This window comes from Trachurus japonicus, chromosome 7, assembly GCF_045865225.1.
Source record: "Trachurus japonicus isolate A0001 chromosome 7, Traja_1.0".
Taxonomy (NCBI): Eukaryota; Metazoa; Chordata; class Actinopteri; order Carangiformes; family Carangidae; genus Trachurus; species Trachurus japonicus.
The window spans coordinates 29,807,752-29,835,736 of record NC_140913.1 but is presented as its reverse complement, the minus strand read 5'-3'; the positions used below and the strand labels follow the sequence as shown (position 1 = coordinate 29,835,736).

The window sequence follows — 27,985 nt, the reverse complement described above, 5'->3', positions numbered from 1 at the left end:
CTCTGAGCAGCTCGCGGCTCTGCTCCGCCGTTCTAAAAATAGCTTGCACCGACAATTAAAGGTAACGAACCTACTGCTATGACTATAAGGATTATGTCAATGGGCCAATTTGCCAAAATGTTGAACTATCCCTTTAACAATGCAAATTATTATTCTACAACATTCAAACTCATTTTATGTAAAAAAAACAAAACAAAACAAAAAACAAAACAAAAAGTGTCAGTTGTTTATTTACAGCGACGGAGTGAATGTAGATGTAGTCAGTTCTTGTTGTTGTTGTTGGTTTTCATTTGAAGAAACCAGAGGATTTGGCCTGAGGAGCCATCAACATACTGGCCTGGTTCTTGTGTGTGATGTGAATCTGTGGAGGAAATGGGGGGGAAATATAAAACGTCCAGTAAATCCTCATCACACTGTAATCAACTCAAACTGAACCACCGACGACGATGCACAGAGGAAAAACTAGCTTCAATATTTAATGTGCGGTCGGTCGGTCGGTCGGTCGGTCGGTCTGCAGGAAAAGCAGCAGCCGCAGTCTGTCTCTCTGTGTGTCTGTGTGTGTTGTGTTTACCGTGCAGGGAGGCTGCATCCACGGCTCCCCGTCGATCTGCATCGGTAACGCTTTCTTCGTCCTGAGGGTGAAGAGGAGACGAGGAGAGAGAAAGGGATCAACATTAAAGGGATAGTAGCATTTTTTTAAAGTGGGGTTGTATGATCTACAAATAGCCCCTAAGTACTTTAATTGCAGTAGAAGACTCTCTGCACTCCTCCCGTTAGCAACGCCAGCCCATAATAGCCCTGCCCAGAGATTTACAACATACAGTGTTGTGAACGGACTCAAAGAAACGGCCTATTTTCGCGGCCTAAAAGAGGTTTTACCTGGAAAAAAATAGACAGTTCCATTGTTGGCTATAATATAATTTTTTTCCAGCCCTTCAAAGTGCAGGAAAAACACAGTTTTTATTTGGACCTAACCAACTCACGTATCCCTCCGCCCAGGGTTAGCGCCCGCCGATCAGCAGTTGGTTAGTTCCAAATAAAAACTGTGTTTTTCCTGCACTTTCAGGGGCTGGAAAAAATTATATTATAGCCAACAATGGAACTGTGTATTTTTTTCCAGGTAAAACCTCTTTTAGGCTGTGAAAATAGGCCGTTTCTTTGGGTCCATTCACAACAATGTATGTTGTAAATCTCTGGGCAGGGCTATTATGGGCTGGCGTTGCTAACGGGAGGAGTGCAGAGAGTCTTCTACTGCAATTAAAGCACTTGGGGGCTATTTGTAGATCATACAACCCCACTTTAAAAAAATGCTACTATCCCTTTAAAATACCAAAAGGAGCCTCAGCCACTTCAGCTGATTGTTATGTAAAGGCCTCGACGTCAGCCGGTGATCAACAGTCAACGAGTCGTTGAGCCGCCGATGGAGACGAGTCTGGACGCGTCCGTCCCCTCACCTGATGGTGATCTGCGAGGTCTTGGCGAGCCGCACGGCGCTCTTCAGCCCCGTGTAGATCTGACCCATCTCCATGGCGCCTTCCAGACCGACCACCTCCAGCCGACGGTCGCTGAGATCTGACGGAGAAACACACACAGACACCGATGCAGTTAGACTTCAAAATACATTCATAAACACTTCTGTTTTAGCACCATTATTTATTTGTTTATTGTTCTTTCTCCTTATTAAACTGTAGATACCTTTTCCATATTCATTTATACATAACGTTACCTTACGTTATGTGTATATTTACATATTGTACTGGTGCATATCAATAAATTATAATAACATTGAAAAGTCAATCTCCAGTTGTTCAAGTATTGAGTGCATATAAATGGACTTATACTTTTCAGAAGGACAACAATTCCATATGAAAAATGCTTTTTTTTATTTGGTCTTTTGTAATATTAAATTTTTTTTTGAGGTGCTGAATTTTAGGTCTTTATTTATTTATTAAATGTAAGCCATAATCATTATAATTAAAAGAAATGAATTAAATAAAGACATAAAATGTTTAATTCTGTGTGTGATGGATGAATATAACCTGTTAGTTTCACCTTTTAAATTGAATCACTGACATAAATAAACTTTTCCATGATATTCTAATTTATTGAGTTGCACCTCTTGTTTTTCTGTTTGTATTGTTGTGTTATTCACAGTCATTTCCCAGCCTGGGATCAATAATAGTTCATCTTCATTTCTGAAACTACAAGTGCAAACAAACCAAAGAGCAAATAGTTTTTTAAAATCTTTTCTATTAACAATGGATCACTTGATAGAGGTCGACCGATTAATGATTGTTGACTGACGTTTTATTAACTGTTTGTTTTGTTATCTGCAGAAATACGAGCTCTGATAGAAGTCGATGACTCTTCACCTTCCACCTGTCGGTCAGTCGGGCGACATCGTCTTATTGCACCGGGTCCAGACAGAAAGCAAACAGGGTGGCACATTAATGGATCTTAATGATTTATATCTAAACAGCTCCACATTAACGCTGCGCTCTAACTATTAAAGGGATAGTTCAACATTTTGGCAAATTGGTCCATTGCCATAATCCCTATAGTCATAGCAGTAGGTTCGTTACCTTTAATTGTCGGTGCAAGCTATTTTTAGAACGGCGGAGCAGAGCTGTGAGCTGCTCAGAGCTACGCTACAGAGGCTAATGGGATTTCTTGGTTTCCCTCATCAAACTCATCAAATACACAATCCAACAACTCCAAAACGCTCTGGTGGACAAGTTGTGACCTGCACATTCACCACGCTATGAGATAATAACATAGACTGTAAAAAGAATGGACAATAACAGAACGTTACCAGACAGAGTTGTTTTAGAGGTAAATTCATGCAAAACCACTGATGCATGTTGCGTTCAGGGGCAGTTTTTCAGCAAGCAGTTTCTGTATTTACCTCGAAAACGGCTCCGTCTCATAACGTTCTGTTATTATCTCATAGCGTGGTGAATGTGCAGGTCACAACTTGTCCACCAGAGCGTTTTGGAGTTGTTGGATTGTGTATTTGATGAGTTTGATGAGGGAAACCAAGAAATCCAACAATGAGCCTCCGTAGCGTAGCTCTGAGCAGCTTGCGGCTCTGCTCCGCCGTTCTAAAAATAGCTTGCACCGACAATTAAAGGTAACGAACCTACTGCTATGACTATAGTGATTATGGCAATGGGCCAATTTGCCAAAATGTTGAACTATCCCTTTAAATAACTAAATAAACTGCCTCTTGGAGACAAAAAGTGTGATTGTGATTAAAAACGTGTTGCATCACTCTCTCCCTGATCAGACTGAGCTGTCTGGATGTGTGGGGTTTTTTCTCTCCTCATATCGGCTGATTAATCGGCTTTTTCCCGGCTTCAAACTATCATTATTATATCGGCCTTTTAAAAATTGGGTCGACCTCTGTTTCTGCTCTCAGCGCTGATAACCCCACTGTCCACTTCCTGTCCTCAGACTCAGACACAGCGGAGCGTGCAGCAGCTGAAGAACCAGTGACATACTCTATCTCATCTCATAACGAGACCAAAACCATCAGGACCTGAAAATATTAAGACTGCGATATTCATGAGATGTCAAACACGTGACGGCCAGCCAGATGTGTAAACAGGAAAATGTTTCACTGATAAGTACAATATCATATAAACAGTTCAGTTTCATTTGAGTGATGAATTTGCATCTTGTGTTTTTTGGGCCACGGGTCTGTTTTCAGCAGACGGAGCAGAAAACAGATCATTTAACGTTTTATTATCACCCTATAAAGTCGTTTAAACAGCTGCCAGGCAACACACACACACACACACACACCCACACACACACACACAGGACGACGGTGGCATTTATGATGAGCTCCTGTTTGTCCCGGTGTTACCTCCTCCTCCTTCCACTCAGCTCTGCCTGGTTTGCGGGACAGGTAGCGTTCGGTGGGTTTTATCGGGGCTAAAAATAGCAGCTGGGAATGAGGCTGATGATGAGAGTGGAGCGAGCAGGATGTCGGAGCGAAGCAAAGCACCGAGCTGAGCGACGCTGACGAGGAAGGAGCAGACGTTTGGGCTCATCACGACCTGCAGCATCTTGAACACATCATCACACAGCGACTGATTGATTGTGAACGCAGCTTCATGTTGGTTTGGTGTTAAATCTGTAGTTTTAATATGTTTTTATCCTCCTTATGTGTGTTCACCTTCTTTGACCTGTACAGCACTTTGGTAAATTTTGTTTTGTTTAGTGATTTTTGGGGGCTTTTATGCCCTTAAAGAGATAGTTCAACATTTTGGCAAATTGGTCCATTGCCATAATCCCTATAGTCATAGCAGTAGGGTCGTTACCTTTAGTTGTCGGTGCAAGCTGTTTTTAGAACGGCGGAGCAGAGCCGCAAGTTGCTCAGAGCTACGCTACAGAGGCTCATGGGATTTCTTGGTTTCCCTCATCAAACTCATCAAATACACAATCCAGCAACTCCAAAACGCTCTCGAGTTGTTTTCAAGGTAAATTCATGCAAAACCGCTGATGCTCGTTCCCGTTTTTTGGCAGTTTTCCGGCAAGCAGTCTCTGCATTTAACTCGAAAACAACTATCTATCTATCTATCTATCTATCTGTCTGTCTGTCTGTCTGTCTGTCTGTCTGTCTATCTATCTATCTATCTATCTGTCTGTCTGTCTGTCTGTCTGTCTGTCTGTCTGTCTGTCTGTCTGTCTGTCTATCTGTCTGTCTGTCTATCTATCTATCTATCTATCTGTCCAACAGTGAAGCCGACCTTCTTCCTTTCCATTGTTCAATATTATCAATTCATCATCTGTGTGTGAAGCTTTGTCATGAGTAGTTGTGCCTTCAGGCCTACAATGTACTTTATGAGGTCATAGTGACCTTGACCTTTGACCTCTGATTTCTCAGGTACTTCTGAGATGTTACATTTACAACGGGACAGAAAACATGACGTCTACGACCTCGACCGACAGTCGTTTCATCACGTCTCCGTCTGAGCTCAACATCCTGTGTGAACCTGTGACGTCAGACAGAGAGAGAGAGTAAAACTACCTTGTGAGGTCACTTTCAGGACTTCCGGGTCGACGATCACCTCCGGCTCGTCCTGACTCGTCTGTCCCTTCGAGTCCGCCTTTTTGGTCTCTCCCCAGAGGTTGGAGCCGCCGTGCATGCTGGGAATGTTCAGCACAGCGACCCCCTCTAGAGACAGGCTGCTGAGATCCAGCGGAGCACCACAGCACTGCAGGAGGAGCAGCAGAGTGAGGCGTCAGTGCACGTCGTATCTGTGTGTGTGTCTGTGTGTGTGTGTGTCTGCGTGTGTGTGTGTGTGTGTGGGAACATTTCTGTGAATGCACACTTTGCTCGCATTCGCTTGCCGACGCTGGCACGGCCGGCGCTCTCACCTCGATCGTCAGGCTTTCGCTCAGTTTCTTGCAGGAAGCAGAGATGGTCTCTGAAGTGGCGAATTCAAAATACCACAGCTTGTTCTTCATCCTGCAGACACACACACACACACACACAGAGAGAGAGAAGCGGAGGCCGTTCAGGGTTTACGTGAAATTTCACTTTCACACTACACTCTCTCTCTCTCTCTCTCTCTCTCTCTCTCTCTCTCTCTCTCTCTCCAGCGCGACAAGGAGGCGGAGACTCGGCACCACAGACACCTGCTGCTGCCACCTGCATTCAGTTTTTTCAGCTTATAAAAAAAAGAAAAGAAAACAGCAAATGTGCACAAGAACAAATACAAAATATGCAGCGTTTTCTGAAGACAGAAGATGAAATATTATCTCCTACTTCTGCCTCTGACGTTGTTTCAAACTTTTTTTATTGGGTTTTGCAGATGTATACAGTTGTGTTACAGTGTTTCTCCATTGGTTCTCGAAACAGAAATTGGACAAACCTCCAAACCACGTGGCAATTGTTCACAACAGAATTGATTTTCTCATTAATTTCATTACATTGCAAATGTTTTCTTTGCAAATGATACATTTAGCACAGTTTCCAAGTGAATAGATCTTATTGATCTAAACTGATTGATTGATTCTCAGTCTAATGGTTCTTCATGTCATACCATGTAATACCATATATTTATTTACAGCACTGTAGGCTACACATAATTTGCCTTGTTTTTGTTTTTGTGTTTATATTACAGTATATTATGCTGCATAATATTTCAGTATATTATGCTGTACTGTACATTTTCTTTTTACTCTGATGTATGGAAGTTACTTTATGTGTGTGAATAAAAATAGCTACCTTTCCTTGACAGCGTGAGTGCAATGTGTGATGTCAAACCTTGGAGGCTGCTCTTACCCTAAAATCCAGTTTGTTTGTTTTTTGTTTTTTTTTCTTCTTCAGTTTTATACACAATTGTATTCTGTTATCTAAACAAATAAACTAGTACAGTAACGTTTGTGAATGAAGGACTGGGCTCAGACTGAGAGGTGGACATGAGGAGTATTTCAATGGTCCTCTGAAAAGTTGATTTAAACAAAAGAGATATTTTCAATTAAAACAAACTTCACTTCAATCAAAAAAACCTTTTCAATCAAAAAAAAGAAGAAAAGGATTTGAACACAAAAAATTATTTGAGACCCACAAAATTGCATTTGAACCCTTTTTTTCTTTGATTGAAGTGACTTATTATTTGATTAAAAATAGCTATTTTGTTTAATCAACCATTTTTTGATTGAATAATAAAGACACAAATATCCTACCCATAATATACAAAAAAGATGACTTTCATTCCCCAAAAATATTTTCAATCAAATAATAACTCACCTCAATCAAAATAAACCTTTCCAATCAAAGAAAAAAAAAAGTGCTCAAATGCAATTTTTATTGCAGTCAAACGCTTTTTTTCTTTGATTGAAATGTTTTGCTTTTGATTGAAGTGAAGTTTGTTTTGATTGAAAATATCTTTTTTGTTTAAATCAACTTTTCTTTTGATTGAATAATAAAGACACAAATGTATCTCCATAAAAGGGACGATGCATTTTTGGAGGCACTGACTATTTATATTAGAAAGAAAATTTAGTTTTGAGACATGAGTGAACTGTTTTGGGGGGAGATATGAGCTTTTGCAAGTGAGCTGTGATGTTGTGCTGAACTGTTACACTGTTTTACCAAATGAGCCAAACCATTGGAGACAAACTGTAAAACTGTGCACCACGATATACGGGACATTGGAGACAAACTGTAAAACTATGCACCACGATATACGGGATGTTTTATTGTCTACTAACTGAATGTGTGATTTGTGTGCGGTTTACCTGCTGTTGAATTTCTGAGGATGCTTCTCCCTCATTGTGTGAAACCGGTGAGCGATGGAGGCGTCCTGTCGACACGACACGACACACAGCAAAAGCAATTATCTCAAAACACAAAGCCGAGAGATAAACAAACACTTCCCTTTTGTGCGACCACTGTATTCGTTATGGGAGAGAGAGAGAGAGAGACTCACAACTCCGATAGAGAAGTAGTTGTTGATGATTTCGTACGGCACCGGGTCGCCCTTCTCCTGGTTCTCGTCGGTGATGACCTGCACGCTCCAGCGGTCCATCAGCACCGGAGAGCTTCCCTCGATGTCTTTGAGGATACGACTCAGATCCTCGCCGTCGTATCCTGCAGAAAACAAAAAGGGTCAACGACACGGAGCGTAAGAAGTGATGTGTACAACTTTTGTTTTGATGAAGCAAACACAGACATCAACACATCAACAAAGGAAATGCAACAGACTGGTTCATGATTTTCATATCTAACATTTTCTCACCTCCGCCCCATCGCAGACATCGTGCGAGGTCATTTCCTGTGCCCAGAGGAAGCACAGCAACAGGTGGCCGTTCTAGCAGATTGGCTCTGTCTGATTGCAAAGAAATGAAATGAAAACGAAATGAGAAGTGCATCACAATGATTTTCTAGCAGATGCTCGTCATATATTCTACATATACATACAAACACTGCAAAAACTCAAAATCTTTCCAAGAATATTTGTCCTTTTTCTTGTCAAAATGTCTCATTTCTAGTCAAAACTAATCTCTCTCCACCTAAAATAAGATTCATCACCTAAAAATTAACTTGTTTTTAGATAATTTTCACTTGTTTCAAACAAATATTCACTTGAAATAAGTAGAAAAATCTGCCAGTGAAAGCAAGTTTTTTGTGCTTGTAATAAGGAAGAAAAACTTGCTCCACTATCAGATTTTTCTACTTATTTCAAGTGAAAATATGCTTGAAAGAAGTAAAAACTGTCTAGAAACAAGCTACTTTTTATATGATGTTTCTTATTTTCAGTATAATGAGATTTGTTGTGACTAGAAATGACATTTTGACTATAGAATATAAATATTCTTGGTAAGATATTTGAGTTTTTGCAGTGAACATGTCTCACCTATGGCATCTAGGATCCAGCCGACCGTGCCGTCGCCTCCGCACACCAGGATCCTGTAGTTCTGCAGATTCCTGAAGAAACTCAGGCTGAAAGAAGAAGTGACGAGGTTTGAAACGGGAGAGTGAACGGGAAATAAACAAACACATCGTCATCGTCTGGTTCCTCACCCCGGTCCCGGTCCGCCGTTGGAAAGGTTGTAAACCTGCCGTGGGTTCAGTAAATACTGGAATTTACGCAGAACTCTGAAATACAACAAAACCACGATAAACACTGTGCATTTATTGCATCACACACATTAATGTTTTTATTTCTGTTTTTGTTTTGTTTTTTGCACTCACCTTTCTCCCTGTTTGCCTCCACTTTTAGGATTTACAAACACTAGAAGAGGATGAGTGTTCGGCACAGCGCTGATCTGGCGAATCGAAAACGATGATGATGGTTATATAACAGATGTTTAGATCGTTAGTTGCATATTTTTCAGGAGGGAATTTATCTATTTCATTCTTCTAAGATGTCGATAGATATTCAGTACATTCAGTATTGATAAAAACCTGCAGCACTTGTCCATCGGGAGTAGTATTGAGCTCGTTGTCGTCACTGGAGCCCGAGCAGCCGTTCTTCACGTTGTTTGGTCTTTCCTTTAGGGACAAGGAGGGAACAAACAACAGGAAATGTAACGTGTTTTCTCTTGCCTTTGGATTGGAGGAAACACACAGAGGAGAAAAAAAAACCTCACACACTCGCACTGTACCTGTCAAAATGCCACACAGGTGAGAAGGGTTTACCGACAACAAGAAAACAGCCCAGGGCTGATGTAATGCTGTGCGTAGGTGTGACAGGCTCTGTTTGTACTGTACATGCGCCCGAGGACGAATCCGTACCTTTATAACAGGATATATGGCCCATGGAGGCAGGATATGGTCTCTGAGCGGCCCACAGGTGCACTCTGTCGGCTCCTGCTCCGCACATTCATCGTGACGCTGTAAAACACAGTCACGTTACATAAACAGGCAGCGATGATGATGATGATGATGATGATGGACAGACTCTAAATTTATCCCGTACACGACTCTCACACATCTCTGTTGCTCTGAATATTTCCAGTGGAGAAAAAAAAAAAACACAAGAAAAAGAAAGCGAGGATTGAACGACATTGATTCAGTTTTTGGCAGAGGATCCAAGCAGAAATACAAAACGTTTTGAAAAATTAAATTACCACCAAACCAATCACATTATACACTGGGATTGACTCCAGGGGAAGATATATTATAAGGAAGAGGAAAGTCCAGCATTACAGATTCTCCTACTTAATAAAAACCCTGTCCTGGCTCAAACCTGGAAAAAATGGAAAATAGAGCTGCAACAATTAATCGATTACAATCGAACAATAATCAATTATTAAATTAATCGTCAAACATTTTGATAATCTAATAATTTTTTCAGAAAAAAGTCAAAATTCTCAGATTTTAGCTTCTTAAATGTGAATATTTCTGGTTTCTTTGTTCCTTTACACTGCAAGAACTCAAAATCTTTCCAAGAATATTTGTCTATTTCTTTGTCAAAACTTCTCTTTTCTAGTCAAAACTAATCTCTCTCCACTTAAAATAAGACTCATCGCCTAAAAATTTGATCATTTTCACTTGAAATAAGTAGAAAAATCTGCCAGTGAAAGCAGGGGTTTTGTGCTTGTAATAATGTAATATTATTTCAAGTGAAAATATGCTTGAAAGAAGTAAAAAAGTGTTATGTGATGAGTCTTATTTTAAGTATAATGAGATTTGTTTTGACTAGAAATTACATTTTGACTAGAAATATGACAAATATTCTTGGTAGAATATTTGAGTTTCTGCAGTGTATGACAATAAACTGAGTCTCTCTTTGGTTTGTGGACAAAACAAGACATTTGAGGACGTCATCTTGTGGTTTGAGAAACACTGATTGACTTGATTTTTCAACATTTTATCGATCAAACATTTAATTGTTGGCATAATCGACAGATTAAACGATAATGAAAATAATCCTTAGTTGCAGCCCTAATGGAAAAGATAACTGCAAAACTTCATGTGAAAATGGACTTGGTTTTGGTTTTGTGGCCAGACAGATGAAGTCGTAGCAGCTCGTTGCGAGACGTTGTGTCTGTTTTTGTTGCTGTGTGGAGGGTTAGAAACCTATCGGGTGTATTTTCTCCTCCTGTTTGGGGCTTTGTTTTAGCAGATCTTGAACTGGGTTTGTATGTTTGCAGGGAGACACTAACTGTTCCTTGGTTGTTGTGTTTTGTCTTTTGTGTATTGTTTTGTTTAGTTTTTATATGCATAATTTAAAATAATAAAAGAAATAGAAAGCGAGCAAGAAGAAGAGGAGGAATTACATCTCTACGACTAGACTGGACTTGAAGAGGGAGAGCGTGAGACTGAGTGCGTCCGTCCTCACCATGGTGTGGCACCACACACAGTGTTTGCCCGTTAATCCTTGGTAGCTCTTGATCTTCTTCTGGCATTTATCACATTTCCTGGAGTCGCAGTTCCCGCTCACCCAGTCGTGCGCTGGAACCTGAAATGTGGGATGAATATTTTAACACAACGTCTGACTGGGTGTGTGTGTGTGTGTGTGTGTGTCACTGTATATTTAGCGTGTGTCACGGCCAGACATCGTACCCCTGTTTCCTTCTTTGACTTCACGTACGTTCTGGTGCAGGGAGCCGGGTTCTTGTTCGCACAGCGTCCGTGCACCGTGTATTTGCAGCCTGAGAAAAAAAACAAAACAAGAAGATGCATGAAGCCGGTTCAGCTGGCACGATGTGATGTTTACATTATAACACGTTACCACCAGGCTGCCAGATGTACAGTAAAAGAGGAGGAAAGTTACATTAACCCTCCTGTTGTCCTCCTGGGTCAAGGAAGGAAATAAAGAAAGAAAGAAAGAAAGAAAGAAAGAAAGAAAGAAAGAAAGAAAGAAAGAAAGAAAGAAAGAAAGAAAGAAAGAAAGAAAGAAAGAAAGAAAGAAAGAAAGAAAGAAAGAAAGAAAGAAAGAAAGATGGAGGAAGGGAACAGATTGGATCAGGGAAGGAAGAAAAACAAAGGGAAAGAAGGAAGGAAGTGAAAAGGATGGTGGGAAGAAGGAATGAAAGAAGGATGGGCAAAGGGAACAGATTGGGTCAAGGAAGGAAGAAGAAGGAAGGATGGAGGGAAAGAAGGGAGGGAGGAAAGAAAGAAAGAAAGAAAGAAAGAAAGAAAGAAAGAAAGAAAGAAAGAAAGAAAGAAAGAAAGAAAGAAAGAAAGAAAGAAAGAAAGAAAGAAAGAAAGAATGGATGGGAAAAGATTGGGTCAAGGAAGGAAAAATAAGGATGGATGGAGGGAAAGAAGGGAGGGAGGAAAGAAAGAAAGAAAAAAAGAAAGAAAGAAAGGGAACAGATTGGGTCAAGGAAGGAAGAAGGAAGGATGAGGGAAAGAAAGAAAGAAAGAAAGAAAGAAAGAAAGAAAGAAAGAAAGAAAGAAAGAAAGAAAGAAAGAAAGAAAGAAAGAAAGAAAGAAAGAAAGAAAGAAATTGGGTCAAGGAAGGAAGAAGACAGGAAGGGAAATGATGGCTGGAAGAAGCTTGAGAAAGGAGGGAAAGAAGGATGGAGGAAGGGGGGGACAAAGAAAGGAAAGGAGTGGAGGAAGGAGGAAGGAAGGAGGGATGGAGAGACAGAAGGAAGGGAGGAGAGAAGGACCATTGGGAACAGACTGGGTCAGTAGTTTGACAACAGAAGGGTTAACCCTCTCTCTCTCTCTCTCTGCTCGGTGTCGCCCTCTGCTGGTTAGGGTTATTATTATGGTTCAGACTCACAGGTGCAGCAGAGCCCCTGCTTCCTCAGGCCCAGCAACATGCTCTGACACACGTTGCAGTAAACCGGCTTGTTGAAGTGTTTCATCCTCCACAGGTGCTGCCCGTCCTTCTGCGTCATCTGCTCCACAGAGGAGGAGGAAGAAGAATAAGAAGAACATGTTAGTTAGTTAGTTAAAGTTTATTTCAGACATGTTAAAAGAAATAAAACATAATACAGTAATGGACAGACATAACAAATAAATACTTTGCAAAGACAACACATGAACAAACATGTTTTTTTTTTCATATCCGAAAACTTATTTACTCCCACCCCCTTATTCATAAATTAGCTATCAAGCTTTCTTGTCATTATAATCTATATACAATAAGTTAATTTATGAGTTTATCTAGCTGGATTTATTCTAATATATTACCACTAATCTTTATCTCTCTAATATATACAATCAGAGAATCACATAATTGAAGCCCTAGTAAGCCCTTTGAAAAGCTGCTACCGATTCACTTCTAGGCTAAGGTGGCATTGGTGCAATAGCCTGTATATTTTATAAAATGCACACTTTTCTTGTATTTTTTGTAGGCCTACTTTCTTTTCTTTTTACTATTTATATTGTATGATGTGTGATATGGACCTGTTTCTGAAATAAAATCTTAGTATATACATAAACATACATATATAAGTATATACATATATAGATTTATTCTAACATATCATCACTAATCTTTATCTCTCTAATATATAGTCATATACATATAAAGACATACGAACACATATAGGCTACAAAGACAAACTGAAGGTAGCACCAACAGAGCAACAAATAAACTAAGTGGGTAAATACCCAAATAAATAATAATAAACACCATGTGGTTGTCAAACAACCTCATTGAATATAATTTCTTTGTACTTCTTCTTGAACTGGATTATGTTTGGACATTCTTTGTTTGTTGTTATGTTTCAACATGTAAAACAGAACAAAACAAACAGTTTCTAACAAAAAAAAAGAAACTTCTTCATCTGTTTCCTCTGTTGAAATTTGGATCTAACTATGCGAGGGCCTTTCATCGGCTCACTGTGGCAGAGGTTTTTGCATTTCACAGTTGTTTTTCACACCCACTCATGACTAACCCTTGCCTTAATGAGACAGCTGATTATGCAGCATGTAGTGGCTCTCTATAACAGCGCGACAGACATATACTGTGTGGATATTTTTCAAATCGACGCTTATACATATACTGTAATCTCAAGTTCAAGATTATGAGGCTGCTTTCAATCTGTTTACAGAGCGACCCGCCGCCGCTCTTATCCAGATTACATACTTAAAATGCTTTTTTTTTTTTTCTTTTTTGACCAACCGGGCCTATCGCTTACTTACTGCAGGAGGCACAGCGTGGCAGCAGCGACTGTGAGGGGGCTGAATTCATGCACCCCAGGCTTCAAATGTCCATTGGTGGCTGGAAATAGCCTGAGGGGGGGAAGTCCCTCGCATTGTTGTGGAGGCCAAACCCAGTGACAGAGTCCAGCTCATGGTGGTTTTTATGCCTCCACTGAGAACTGCAGTCTGACAGTAAGTGGCTTTTATATTCTTGGCAACAACACATTCAGCAACACCCCGAACACAAAAAAAAACTCATCTCATCCTCTCCTCTCATCCTTGATTTAATTAAAGCAGTTTTATGTGAAGAAAGAAAGACGCAATACGATATTAAAAATGATATATCTTTTAGTTGACGACGTGTTACTGCATCAGGGTGAAAGATTTGTGCCATTTTGTGCAAAGCGCTGTGTGAAATGTGTGTGGCACAGATTGTGCAGAGTAAATGGAAAACACTAAAGCACTCCGATGGTGCAGAGCTTGCATGAGAAGAGATGACATTACCACACCCTGTAACACTGAGTCGGCAGAAAGGGCCTTATTGACGGGGGAGGAGGAGGAAGAGGAGGAAGAGGAGGAGGAAGAGGAGGAGGAAGAGGAGGAGGCACGCAAGGCCGGGGATTCATGAGGGCAGCAGTGAACGAACGTAAGGTTTCGGCCACTTTGTGAGACACCTGCTGTCAAAATGAAACACATCTGAGAGAGAGAGAGAGAGAGAGAGAGAAACACAGTGATGCTTTCACCTTCAGCCCCAACAGGACCAGCAAGGGGACGTTGTTCATGCCGCCCTCCACCCACTCGTCCAGAGACACCGTGCCGCTGCTGTCGGCATCGATCGCTGTCATCATGTCCTTCAGAACCTGGTGGAGAAATGATATTTGGTTGTTACTGTGTATTATCAGCACACACACACACACACAATTTGCTTGTGTGTAGGAATTTGTGAGTTTTATTGCAGGAAGGGTGGAGCTTATCTTTTTTTTTCTTTTTTTTACTAACCCTGGCAAATGAGTAACAAGTGGTGCCATATACTGTACGTACATCGTTCACACCATAAAGGATATCTTTCTTGTGCAAACACATTGTGCATTTACTATAGAGTTGAAAGTACAGTACAGTACATGTCGTGCAGCGTTCAAGTTCAAAAATTGTATTTCAGCTCAATTCCTTGATTCACAATTTCAACACGAGGTCAGCAAATAATCTTCATGTTTTTACAAGTACTATTTTTTCTCTCAGTTCTCAATTAGATTTAGAGGTTCGCACTTTTGCAATGCATTACCAATCCACCGTAGAAACTGCACAAGCATTAATTAATTCATTTAAGAAACAAATAATTCACTTTCTATTGGCCCAGTTGAGCAATGCATACACCACCTGTTTTCTTTGCATCACTCTTTCTCTCTCTCTCTTTTCTAATTGTTTTATGTTGTTCTTCACATTACTGTAAATTTAAAGGGATACGCCAACATTTTTTTTTGTGTCTTGCCTCACTCCCGAGTCCATGACCAGCAGATAGACACCATCCTTTCCCTTTATCAACATTTCAAACATTTTAGGCGAGAAAGTAGCCGTTTAGATCAGCAGTGTGTCATTAATTTGTCTAAATACCAGCTGCTTACAATTTTGTTTGGACAAATTCGGCGCTACTCAAGCTAGCCATTGTGACCAACGCACTTCTGGTTACTTTCACAAAATAAAACACCCGTTGCCCTTTACATACAGAAAACCATGACGATAGAATTTGTGCTTTTACTTTGAAATAGGAAGCTAACCTACCCTCGATGTAGCTAGCTTGAACCAAAATAAAGCGTCTTTGCTTGAACCCTCCGTTTTGACCGATCTCGTCCCGTTAGCGGCATTTGACCGCTCAAGATGCCTTACCGGAGAGTTTTGTCAGCTCTGAGACGAAGATCGGCCCGCCGGTTTCCGTTTAGAGTTGCTGAAGAGTTTCTCTGATGACTTTAGGTGGAGGCAGGCTAACACTACCTTTACACTTCCAGCATTTGAGCTAAGCTAATTAGCGGTGCGGCATCTCCCTTGTTACTGCACACACAGTCAAAAGGATGGTGTCTATCTGCTTGTCGTGGACTCGGGAGTGAGGCAAGACCCAAAAAAAAAAAATGTTGGCGTATCCCTTTAATTTTTTATGTTGAATGTTTATCTTTAGGAGGACTACTTTTTTTTGTTGTTGTTTTGGGTTTATCCTGCACATTTGCTTTATCTACTGTATATATATTGTATGTTTTTGTTGTTGTTGCTGTTGTTGTTCTACTCTTTATGCTGTTTTATATATTTTTCATGTGCTAATAAATAAAAAAATGTTCACTGTGTGCACCTTGTACTTCATAATGTCACATCTACGTGACAAATAAAGTTTGAGTTGAATTGTAAAGTGTTTTTCCGGGACGCTGCAGCTCTGTGCGACTTACCGGCCTCAGCTCTGACACATCCCAGCCGAGGTATTCTGCAGCGTGCATCATCTGAGCAATAATCCTATCCACTTCCTGTTTGAAAAAGGTAAAATACACAACACTTGTTTTAGGGCGTGCGGTTCGGTGCGATACCCGTATTTACAAATCACACCTTGAAAGACTTTGACTTCTCAGCGACTTACAGAGCTGTCAAGGACTCCATTCCCGTCTCTGTCATAGAGTTTGAAAGCAACTAAAGAGAAGAGGGGAAATGAAAGTGGAAGTGTCAGGACTTAATCATCACTCACTTTATTATTTGGGGCGGGGGTTGGATAAAAAGAAAAATGAAATAACGGACTCACACTCCAGCTTGTCCCTGGGCTGGCCGTCCTCCAGCAGAGAGAAGTAACATGAAACATCCTTCAGGAAAACCTCCTCTACGGGACAGAGAGAGAGAGAGGAAGAGAGAGAATATATCTGCACCATATCTGCTCATGCAGCTCCTCCACACAGTGATAAATGACTGCATGCCAAACAGACCATGCTGTAAAATCGATACTGTCTCAAAGTAGCGTAGAGAGAGAGACACGGAGAGCAGCAGCGGTCGTAAGTTAACACATGGTGCATAATCTTACTGGCGCTGTCTTCCTGGGTGGGTTCAGAGTTTTGGAAAGAGCGGAAGAGACGCTGGCAGAGATCCACAGGGAAGTCCTCCACTTCTAAATAAGTCTTCAGGAACAGACGAAAGCCCTCTTCATTGATGCACTGGGAAAGAATGAATGGGAGAAGTCGTTTTTTTTAAAAGTTTTTTTGGTGAAACTGTGACTAATGAGAAAGAAATGTCTGGGGCGTTTGTGTGTTGTGTGCACGTCATCAACTTCTGCATTCTCGAAAATCAACTCTTCACACATTGCTGCTGCTGTGTGAAAAATCTTAGTCAGAAAGCTTCTCAGAAACATTTATCAGTAAAAAAACAACAACAAAAAAACAAATTAAGTGGTTGCTGCCTGGGTTTTTTTGTGTGTGACAATGGTATCTGTTTTTCTCACATGATAAAACCCTACAGGGCCTTAACAAGCAGAAGTCCCTCGACAACGCTGAACCACAAACCCATTTCTTGTTGACATAATTCCATTTCCCTGGTTGGTACCCTACAAAGCTGCCCCAGTAATAAATAATGTGACTGCGAGGCAGATCACAAAAGATGAAGAAACACAAAGAGGCGACCGAGGAAACAGAAAAAACCAAGAAAGAAAGAAAGCAAGAAAGAAAGAAAGCATCATTATTGTTCACACAGCAGCATCAAACCGCCTCTGAATTTGTCTTTTCTTCTACAATAAAAATCTACATTTCCTGCAAATGATCGCACTTAACTTTAAGTCGCCAATTTATCCATAAGAAATGACGCATTTACTTCCTGCACAAATTACTTGGCCGCTGATGTACAGTATTGTAAAGATCCTTTTTGTTCCAATCACATTTGAGCTCGTCCAGCCAGCCAGCCAGCACTGCTGCTGCTGCTGCTGCTGCTGCTGCTGCGTTCAGCATCGCCGTGCTGCGTGGGCAAAACTAAGGAGGTAATTTACATTTGCAACCTCGCTTGAATGTGCTGAAGATATTTCTCATGGACAGCTTAGTCATCGTGATCAATGGGTTTGAATCTAATTAATCAGCGTGGGGACAATTAATAACGGCCCAACATACATAAATCACAAGCTCGTTTCTGGCTGAACTGCTCGGCTGAGAGGTTTAATTAGGTTCAGTTATGTGCTTTGGCTCAGAGAGGTTGGGTTTTTTTTGTTTTGTTTTGTTTTTTTATTTGAGTGGAGGTTGTGATGATGTTGAACAGCAGGATGTCACCCCTCCCCTCCGCCCTCCCCCCCCTCCCCTCTCCCCTCTCCATCCTCTCCACCTCCTCTCACCTCTCCGTGTCTGTGCCGGGCCAGTCTGCCATCTGCATCAAATTCCCTCAGCACATCTTTCACCTTCAAGCTGCAGTCTGGAAACCAAAGGCACACACACACACACACACAAATACACAGAGGTCACACAGGGATAATAAACATGAACTCATCTCCTCTTCTTCACACATTTAAGGGATATGCCAACATTTTTTTTTCGTGTCTTGCCTCACTCCCGAGTCCATGACCAGCAGATAGACACCATCCTTTCGACTGTGCGTGCAGTAACAAGGGAGATACGGGCAGAGCTGGCGCACCGCTAATTAGCTTAGCTCAAACGCTGGAAGTGTATGGGTAGTGTTAGCCTGCCTCCACCTAAAGTCATCAGAGGAACTCTTCAGCAACTCTAAACGGAAACCAGCGGGCCGATCTTTGTCTCAGAGCTGACAAAACTCTCCAGTAAGGCATCTTGAGCGGTCAAATGCCGCTAACGGGACGAGATCGGTCAAAACGGAGGGTTCAACCAAAGACGGTTTATTTTGGTTCACGCTAGCTACATCGAGGGTAGGTTAGCTTCCTATTTCAAAGTAAAAGCACAAATTCTATCGTCATGGTTTTCTGTATGTAAAGGGCAACGGGTGTTTTATTTTGTGAAAGTAACCGGAAGTGTGTTGGTCACAACGGCTAGCTTGAGTAGCGCCGAATTCGTCTGAACAAAAAAGTAAACAGCTGGTATTTAGACAAATTAACGACACACTACTGATCTAAACGGCTACTTTCTCGCCTAAAATGTTTGAAATGTCGATAAAGTGATATGTTTACAGAGTTTAGAGCTAAAATGAAATCAGCTTCTGACTGCTGAAGTCGGCTCGGGTAGGAGGCAGGCTAACACTACCGATGCACTTCCAGCGTTTGATCTAAGCTAATTACGGGCGATACGGGCAATACGGGCTCTATCTCCCTTCTTACTGCACGCACAGTCGAAAGGATGGTGTCTATCTGCTTGTCGTGGACTCGGGAGTGAGGCAAGACATGAAAAAAATTTTTTTGGCGTATCCCTTTACATGTTGTATATGATCATTTTACGTGCACATTTCTGACTGAATAACGTGGAAAACAATAAAACAGGTGCAAAACACAAGGTGACAGACAGCTATACCTCTACTAGATATGAGGAAAAAAAAATATGAGCGAGTATAAATGAGTGTGTGTGTGGGTGGAAGTGAGGAGGGGGGGTTTAGTGCTGAGAAAACTGCCTGCCCGCCCGCCTGCTCGTCTGTACTCACATTCAATGTACTGCTGTAGCTGGATAAAGTCGACAGGGTTCAGTTCCTTCACCTCTGGGTTTGTGGGGGTGGACATGGTGCCTGCTTCTGCACTAACTGCCTGCTGCCTGTGCACAGGCGAGAGGAACAGTGAGACACACACACACACACACACAGAGGCAGAGAAAGGAGAAGGTGGGTGCATACACACATACACACAGTAGCCTGCTTCTTTGTAAAACATAAAAGCATGGCTGCAAGCAAAAGATAGCATCTTCCATTTCGCACTCGCACTAATCCATGATCGCAGACGAGGAGGAAGAGGAGGGGGAGTAACATACACATATACACACATGCATATACACACACTAAACATCCCAAACTCAGAGGATGTGCAGAGCAGAGCTGAGCTGAACGTACACAATCATCACACACACACACACACAGGTGAACATGCTTCTTCTTCCCTTTTGATGCACCGGCAACAAAACCACCTGTACATTTCATTGTGCTCCATCGTTTTGCATATACTAGATAGATGTAACGTTTTCCTTATACAATGCTCTGAAACGCAGCGTCACTGTCGGACATTCAGCCTCTAACACTTAATTTTTACATCTCACACCATCACTGACGTGTGATGTGACTATACTCCGATTTAAACTGGGCCAAAAGTCTGGTTAAAATAGGCTAAAAGGTACCCATGATACTTCAGCTCTAGGGAGTCTCTGTCTGCACCCAAATGTGTCTTTCCATGGCCCATATAAGATTTGTAAAGTTAAAATACAAAGACGTGAGGAGAGAAAAAAGAACAACGAAGGTTTATATATTTTTTAAAAAAGCAAAAAAAAAAGCAGAATAAACAATAATATCATGCAGAGAGGTAAAAAAAAAAAAAAAAAACACACACAGCTTGTGCAGGGGCCTCCCCGTCTCTCACAAAAGGAAGAGCCATAAATGTCACAGCTAAACACCACAAGGCCTGGAGCTCGTTATAGCTTCTCTGCAGTCAGAAAACAGAAAACACGACGTCTGCTGCTGCTGCTGTTATGAATAGTTTCATCAGAAGCAAAGATTATACAGTTATAATCTAATGGAATGAGATTTCCTAATGACGGGAAAACAAACAGATAAACGCAGAGTTCATTAATCATTGAAGGAAAAGTGGACAAACTGGTTAATAAAGGGGGAGAACATTGCCTAGACATCCTGTATCATCTTCCTTTGGCCGACGCATGCCAATAATGTGGCGCAGTAAGAAATATAAAAAACACACAGATCAATACTGAATCTGTCCTGCAGTCTAATGCAGCTGATAATCAATACGTTATAAACATGATCCTTCCGGTATAGGTCTGTCATCATAGAGCAGAGATACAGTATAAAGCAAACATGCTTTAATGTTGCACTAATGGAGTTCCTTCACAGTAAGAGCAGGTAATAACTTTAAAGATGATGATGATGATGATGATGATGAAGATTACAAACACAAACCTAAGTTTACAAGTGATAATAATTAACTATTTTGAAAGAATAGAAATGGAAGGTTTTGATGAGATTGTACAAACTATACATTTAAGAATTTAAAAATGACATTGAAAAACAGAAAAACAAAAGAGAAATGATGCGCATAAACAGAATAAAGTAATGTTAGCAAACATTATTGAGACCGTTTGCTGACGTTATGACTCCTTATACATTTAATAAATTAAAGGGATAGATCAACAATTTTGCCAATTGGCCCATTGCCATAATCTCTATAGTCATATATAGTTACCTTTAATTGTAGGTGCAAGCTATTTGTAGAACGGCGGAGCAGAGCCATGAGCTGCTCAGAGCTATATGGAGGCTCATGGTATTTCTTGGTTTCCCTCATCAAACTCATCAAATACACAATCCAACAACTCCAAAACGCTCTGGTGGACAAGTTGTGACCTGCACATTCACCACGCTATGAGATAATAACAGAACGTTACCAGACAGAGTTGTTTTAGAGGTAAATGCAGAGACTGATTGCTGAAAAACTGTCCCCGACGGGAACACACATCAGCGGTTTTGCATGAATTTACCTCTAAAACAACTCTGTCTGGTAACGTTCTGTTATTATCTCATAGCGTGGTGAATGTGCAGGTCACAACTTGTCCACCAGAGCGTTTTGGAGTTGTTGGATTGTGTATTTGATGAGTTTGATGAAGGAAACCAAGAAATCCGCTGTTCTAAAAATAGCTTGCACTGACAATTAAAGGTAACGAACCTACTGCTATGACTATAGGGATTATGGCAATGGGCCAATTTGCCAAAATGTTGAACTATCCCTTTAAGAGTGACACTGATCAGTTCAAACAGAAATTAATAAGGAGGTTTTAATTTTGTCTGGTGTCACCGCAGACTAATGTTGGCTAATGCTGTGTATTGTATAAGTTTGCTGACTTTATGACTCTTCCCTTTCACCTCTACTTTACACTGTGTTTTACCTTCATTATCAATAACCTATAATCAGTTACTTAATCTCACTTATATTTTTTAACACTTAAATGCAAAGCTGCAGAGTTTCAGGTGATTTAAAACATATTTAATCTGAAAAGGTAGTTGAGTAACCCGCCACAGTGAAGTGCATTAGGTTGAGTCTAAATGATCTGACCATTATCAGGTATATTGCAGTGGAGCCCCTTTAAATCAATCTGCACTTTACTTGCATTACCGTGAAACGTTGATGGGCTTGAAAACAATAAAACAGACTCTTCACACTACTCTGCTGGAGTCAAGACCGTCCGAATAGTCTGCTAATTGATTTTCATATACTGTATTGATCATGAACGGCAGCGGAAGGCAGCGATGTTGGAGGAAACTATACAGCGTGCTGCTCTGGAAAATGGGAGAGTATAAAGTGTAAAGTGATGGGGGGAATAAAAGCTTGGAAAAACACTGGTCTGGTCCTTTAAAAGGCCACGCCGTCCGTTGGCTCAGCACCAAGTACCCAGGAGTAATTCCGGTAATTCCCGACTAAACAATGAGATTGTTACTGAGGGAATGAAAAGAGAAGGGTAGTAAGGAGTTTAAAATAGAAAAGGAGAAATGCTCAGAACAGGGTGTAACAGCCTGTGAATAATAAAAAAAAAACACTCTGTAAATCTGATATTTTGTCTTATATCAAAAACCACAGATACAACGCCGAGGCAGATAAAAGCAGTGGTGCAGTGGTTGGTGGTGGTGGGTTTTGTTTTTTTGTTTAAAAAAAAAATCCAGGCTGTTGAATGATGAATGTGTTGTTCACACTGTTGTCCACAGGTGTTATCACACATTAAAGAGCAGCCAGTGAAGGTATCGGTGACGGCTGCCCGCACTGCACAGAAAAAATCAGAGCACTTAAAGGACAAAGAACTCACTGAGGAAAGTAAATGAAATGATCTGAGGAAGAAGAAGAAGGAAAAAAAGAAAAAACACCCACTCTTAACATGTGATTTGGATCCATTTGCTCCCTTTAGACTCTGAAAGGTTCACACTGTCCTCACTTAATTCCCTCAAAAGGTCAGCGGCGTTGCCTAGCACTTGTGTTTATGCTGCCGATCAGGTGGGCCGGCTCTGGGCCGACGGCGAAGTGACACATGAAGGAATCGTGACACACAAAAATAAATTAAAAAAAAAAAAAAGAAAAGAAAAAATATCACCTGATCACAGCCTATAACTGTTCACTCTAAAAATATATCCCTGACTCCATCCTCAAACACGGTCTTATAAATAAACTAAAAATACACCAGAGGCCTCTGAGCTTTGTTTGCATATTAAACACACACACACACACACACACACACACACAAATGTCTTAGTTTAGATTTTATAAAACTCATCCGTTTCCTGTTTTTATGATGTCACGACGAGCAGCAGCATCACATCTTTTGTCTCCTCCGCTGTGTATCTGTATCATCAGCATCATCATCATCACCACCACCATCATCATCATCATCATCATCATCATCATCATCATCATCATCATCATCATCATCATCATTATTGTCTGGTTCAACAAGATCTGGAGCCTATCGGAGTAATCTGATTCCTCACTTCCTGATTAGATAATGATTTGCATGCACAATGCAGCCGGAGTGCGACTCAGCAGCCGGGACCAGTCAGGGCACGACCGGAAAAAAAAAAAAAAAAAAAAAAAAGGCATTCCCTATCCTGCACTTAGAGGAAACCAGATGAACCCACAGCGAGTGTAATAACACACACACACACACACACACACACATAGCAGCGGCGAGAAGCTCGTGTCTCCTATGTAGTATACTCTCTCTAAACATGGGATGGAGTTGGAGTTTTTGAGAAGCCGTGATGATGTAATCTAAATGAGCTTACTGAGTAGTAGCGAGTGTAAATATTTCAGCAGGTTTCAGGAATGTTTTGTGGCTTGTTTAAAACTTAATACAAACCATGTGACCGCCGGCGACCGACCGACCGGCTTGTTTCATGGCCCTGAGTCTTCAATACACAATTCACTCAAGTTAAACGGCAGCTGCTGTCACGAGGGAACTGTTTATATGGCTTTATGTGGTGCAGTAGCAGAAGGCACATACATAACCATCATCAGTCCTCTCTCTCTCTCCTGACTGACTGACTGACAGGCCGGGGTTTACTTCTGTTTGAACAAAATGTCGCTCCATGTAATCAGTGCAGGGTAAATGCTGCGGTGCATGTCTGCATAAAAGTCTGCAGCTGTCTGACTCACTGACTCCCTCACTGCCACTACTGCTGGGTTTTCTGTGAAAAAAGAAAAAAGAAAAAGCAGCAAAGGACAATTTAAATGTTAAAGTGGCTTTTTCAAGTAGCTGTGATACAGCTTGTGATAGCAACATCGACGACTCCCCCTTAAAACCCTCTGAAAAACCATCTGTCTGGAGCCTGACACTTGCTTTTTGCTTTCTCCACTTGTGACCAGTCAGCATGAAAACACCAAACCAAACCAACTGCTTTATAGAAATTCACACGGTGGTGAAATGAAATAATTGGGAGGATGAGAGTGGGCCGTTCATTTCAGTTGGCATTCATTCACACATGTATATGCCATGCATTTAATTACCAACCCTTAATGTAAAAAAAAAAACTGTCAACAACCACCACGAGAACCATTTCAAGGTATACGCTCGGGGATGACCTTTTTCCATGGAGGCTAATGTTTGTGCAAGCTGTCATAACGCCCACGCCTCGTGTCAAGGAAATCTGCTGTTTTGCAACACTTGCAGCAGGGTTTGCATTGCAAGCCACCGACTCCGTCATCCTGTGGTTGGAAAACACTGCGTAGGTTCTTCAAGTCGACATCAGATGTTGGGCATTCGTTATTCGTTGTTCCTCCTGAAACTACGAATCCTTTCTCTCACTGAAGTGTGTGTGTAAGTGTGTGTGTGTAACAGACAGACAGAGGGAGGGTGGAGGGTGAGTGGGGGTGAGGAGGACACGCTCGGTTGCTGTGGAAAGTGTTTCCCTCCATCAGCTGCTCTTCGTCAGAGAGCGCTGCCACGGGTGACTAACAGGTAGGAGGAGGCTCAGCTCAGGCCGAGTGGGAGGGAGGGGAGAGGGGGGGGGGGGGCTGCGAGTCTTCCCCCTGCAGCTCCACCTCCTCCCACGCCATGAGCCCGGTTTGGCCTTCACAACCAAAGGCCACACTCTCTAAAATCGCATTCAACATGCAGATGCTACTGTGACTCACTTGCATGAGCAGCAGAGGGAATACTCCCTTACTATAAATGGACTGTTTGCTCAAGGGGTCATTTTACAGGCCGAGCAACAACAAAAAAAAAAGAAAAAAAAAAGAAAAAGTTTCTTACTTAGTAGGAACTACAGGAGAGAGAAAAAACATAAAAAAAAGAAACCACACCACTCGTTCAAATTTATGTGCAGCCTGTAACCACCACTTCCCCAGGTTGTTTTATCTTCACTTCACTGCAGTACAGTGTCAGAGCAGCGCTGGTCGTACTGTACAAGTGTTACAGCTGCAGCCTCCACTGTTGAAAGCAAAAACATTATGTTGTTTTTAAATGGGGATTTTTCTTCAGTGAGATAAAAACTTCCATCTGCTCAGCCAGTCAGTGTTAGATTCATTCACTGAATGAAAACTATTGTGCGACAGACAGATACTAAAAGCAAGAATCCAAGGTAACGACACGGTGTCACACACACACACACACACACACACACACACACACACACACACACACACACACACACACACACACACACACACATTAGAGCATTTGTGTTGTTCATAAAACAGGGGCTTCCCCTGCTTCCACTAATGTGAGGTGGTATTTGAAGAATCGACCGATATGCAAAAACCGCAACAGGCTCGGATTAGTAGTGACGTTTATGAGAAATTCAACACAATAAACTGATTGTTAAAAAAAAAAAAAAAAAGAAACACACACACACACACATAAAAAAAAGAGAGAAAACACGACTTTCACCACAGCATGAATCATAGATTTCTTGGAAAATGTAGGCGAGGCTTCACTCACTCCCCGGCATCAAAGTGAGGACTGCCCATCACTCTGGGTTCAGACTTGAATGTGACTTATGTAATAGCTTTTTTTCTTTTTTCTTCTGTGGAGGCAGCCTTGTAGAGAACACCACGCTGCGTTCAAGAAAAAAAAAACCTCAAACCTGTCCAGACTTGTGACTGTGAGTGTGTGCACGGCGTCATATACAACAACCAGCACCACACACCAACACCAACACCACGTTGCTTTTATGGTGTGAACGTTTGCACGTATCAGGGAGTCTCGCCTGGTTCGCCCCCACACACACATACACATCTATCTATCCATCCAACAACTGAAAATGATGCAACGTTAAATTAAATGTCATATTTTTTCAATGACTTGTGCTCAATTTCCACATAGAAAATACATGAAACTGCACCTGAACGGTTGAAATCCTACATAGTTCAGCGTATAAAGGCAGACTAGGGGTGATGATGATGTAATGAAGGAAGTGACAGCTAAATGAAAGATACAACAGGTCTATTTAGAGAAGTGAAAACCCTGTAAACAAAGGAGATTATTACCATTTCTCAAATTCTAGTCCGTTTACAGCCTCTAGCCTGATGTAAACATTAACGACTGGACAAACTGACCTCACTCACTCACTGTGTGTGTGCGCAGCAGCGTTGCATTGATTGTCTGGAGGCTGAAAACTCCCTGGAAAGCTACAATAGAAAACTACCAACAACAAAAAAAAAAAGTAAAGGGCAGAAACTGGCCAAAAGTTTGAAAGATGAGCTGCAAGTGAGCACACACACACACACACACACATGATGCAGCTCGACCAGGAAGTGGTGCAAAAAACTGCGAGTTCAGGCAAAAGAAAGAGAGAGAAAACCACAGAGAGCTGCATTAAAAGAGTCGAGACTTTCCTGTATGTTTAGTTTTTCCAGTTAGTATGAGGGCTGAGAGTCAAGACTCACCACACGCAGCTGAATGACAGTGAAAGTGGAGCTTCTGGGTAAACAACACACACACACACACAGTCACACACACACACACATATATATATATACTGTCAACACACACACATACATTCCCACCATCACCATAGAGGAGGACACTGCTGCTCTCCCCTAACAAACACTGAGGTTTCACATGTTACAGCACCATATCCTGCAGCTCTCATTTACATCATCTTCATCCTCTCAGGTGGGAGTCACGGCGATAAGAGGAAGGCCGCTATCATCATCATCATCACAATAACAACAACAAACAAAACCGTCACCACACTTGTGCTCAGCCAACTGTATTGTTATTAAGTTGTACTGTGGTGTTGACAAGTTTTGTGAGACTATCTTGAGACAGGACAGGACGCCTCAAATAACCACGTTAAAATACGTCCCTGAATGCACCAGTCTCCACTCCTCCTGCTTCCTGCCTTTTCTCTAAATAGATGGGTCTCCCCCCTCCTCACCACCCCCTAAAAAGCTGGCAACTTAAGCAGCCTGACATTAACAGACGTCAGGGAGGATCCGTGAAGGCAACACACTGCTGCTGCTGCTGCTGCTGCTGCTGCATGTGTATGGAGACAGACAGAGAGAGAGCAGAGCAGCAGAGCTACAGGGGCTGCAGCATTAAAATGCAGACCATGTCCCCAGTTGGTTGCTGTTGTTGTTGTTGTTGTTGTTGTTACTCGGCTGTTGTGAATGACTCTGTGTCTGTGTCTGTGTCTCTGTCTCTACATTCACATGCACACACACACAGAAGCAGCAGCAGATGCATTGCACACATGCATTTCCTCAGATCATAATGCACCGAGCTCCAAATCCTCCAGCAGCTCCTTGTGTGTTTTCTCTCAGTGTCGTGTATTATTATTATTATGGGCTATGTACGTATGTGCAGCTGAAAGCGGCTCAGTCAGAGCTGCAACTCAAACTTCAATCAATACACACACACAGACACACACACAGACACAGACACACACACCGGACCATTTAGTCTACTGTTGAGGTTTTGTTTTTACCTTCACGTCGCCGCTCCGGTCTCTTGCTGCTGCTGCTGAAATGAAATGAAATCGTCGCGGTGCAGCAGCGCAAAGAAAAATAATAGTAATGAAAAAAAGAAAAAGGAAATAAATAAATAAAAACCAGGTTAAGAAACAGAGGAAATCCTTGCTTTTCCGAGTGGCCGTTAACTTTAATCTGAGGCGGTCGGTCTGTCGGTCGGTCGGCGCAGCGGCAGCAGCGTGAACTAGTGCCGAGCTCAGACTGAGTGAGCGGATCTGATCCCGTCAAGCACCGCCTCATCAGCCAGAGACCAATACACAGTCACCCGTCACACCGGTGCATCCATCTGCACTTTG

The 27,985-nt window shown here is 41.7% G+C and overlaps 1 protein-coding gene across 2 annotated transcripts; it reads right to left on the bottom strand.

The window, feature by feature from the left end:
- Nucleotides 1-79: 79 nt before the first annotated feature.
- Nucleotides 80-27,668, bottom strand: dgkaa (diacylglycerol kinase, alpha a). 2 transcript variants are annotated; one of them, XM_085782771.1, is made up of 24 exons: nucleotides 27,647-27,668; nucleotides 19,169-19,272; nucleotides 17,904-17,980; nucleotides 16,617-16,746; nucleotides 16,344-16,418; nucleotides 16,185-16,234; nucleotides 16,000-16,074; nucleotides 14,311-14,427; nucleotides 12,198-12,315; nucleotides 11,027-11,115; nucleotides 10,803-10,922; nucleotides 9,254-9,352; nucleotides 8,924-9,010; nucleotides 8,711-8,784; nucleotides 8,540-8,614; nucleotides 8,373-8,458; nucleotides 7,755-7,844; nucleotides 7,446-7,606; nucleotides 7,255-7,319; nucleotides 5,386-5,476; nucleotides 5,036-5,222; nucleotides 1,455-1,572; nucleotides 572-632; nucleotides 80-361 (listed from the first exon to the last, which is right to left on the bottom strand). In XM_085782771.1, the coding sequence occupies exons 2-24, from the start codon at nucleotides 19,242-19,244 to the stop codon at nucleotides 287-289; spliced, it is 2,196 nt and encodes a 731-aa protein (XP_085638897.1). In that variant the 5' UTR covers nucleotides 19,245-19,272; nucleotides 27,647-27,668; the 3' UTR covers nucleotides 80-286. The 2 variants fall into 2 exon arrangements, with proteins under 2 accessions (XP_085638897.1, XP_085638898.1); XM_085782772.1 differs by having other exon boundaries at nucleotides 19,169-19,275; nucleotides 27,647-27,663.
- Between the last annotated feature and the right edge of the window lie 317 nt (nucleotides 27,669-27,985).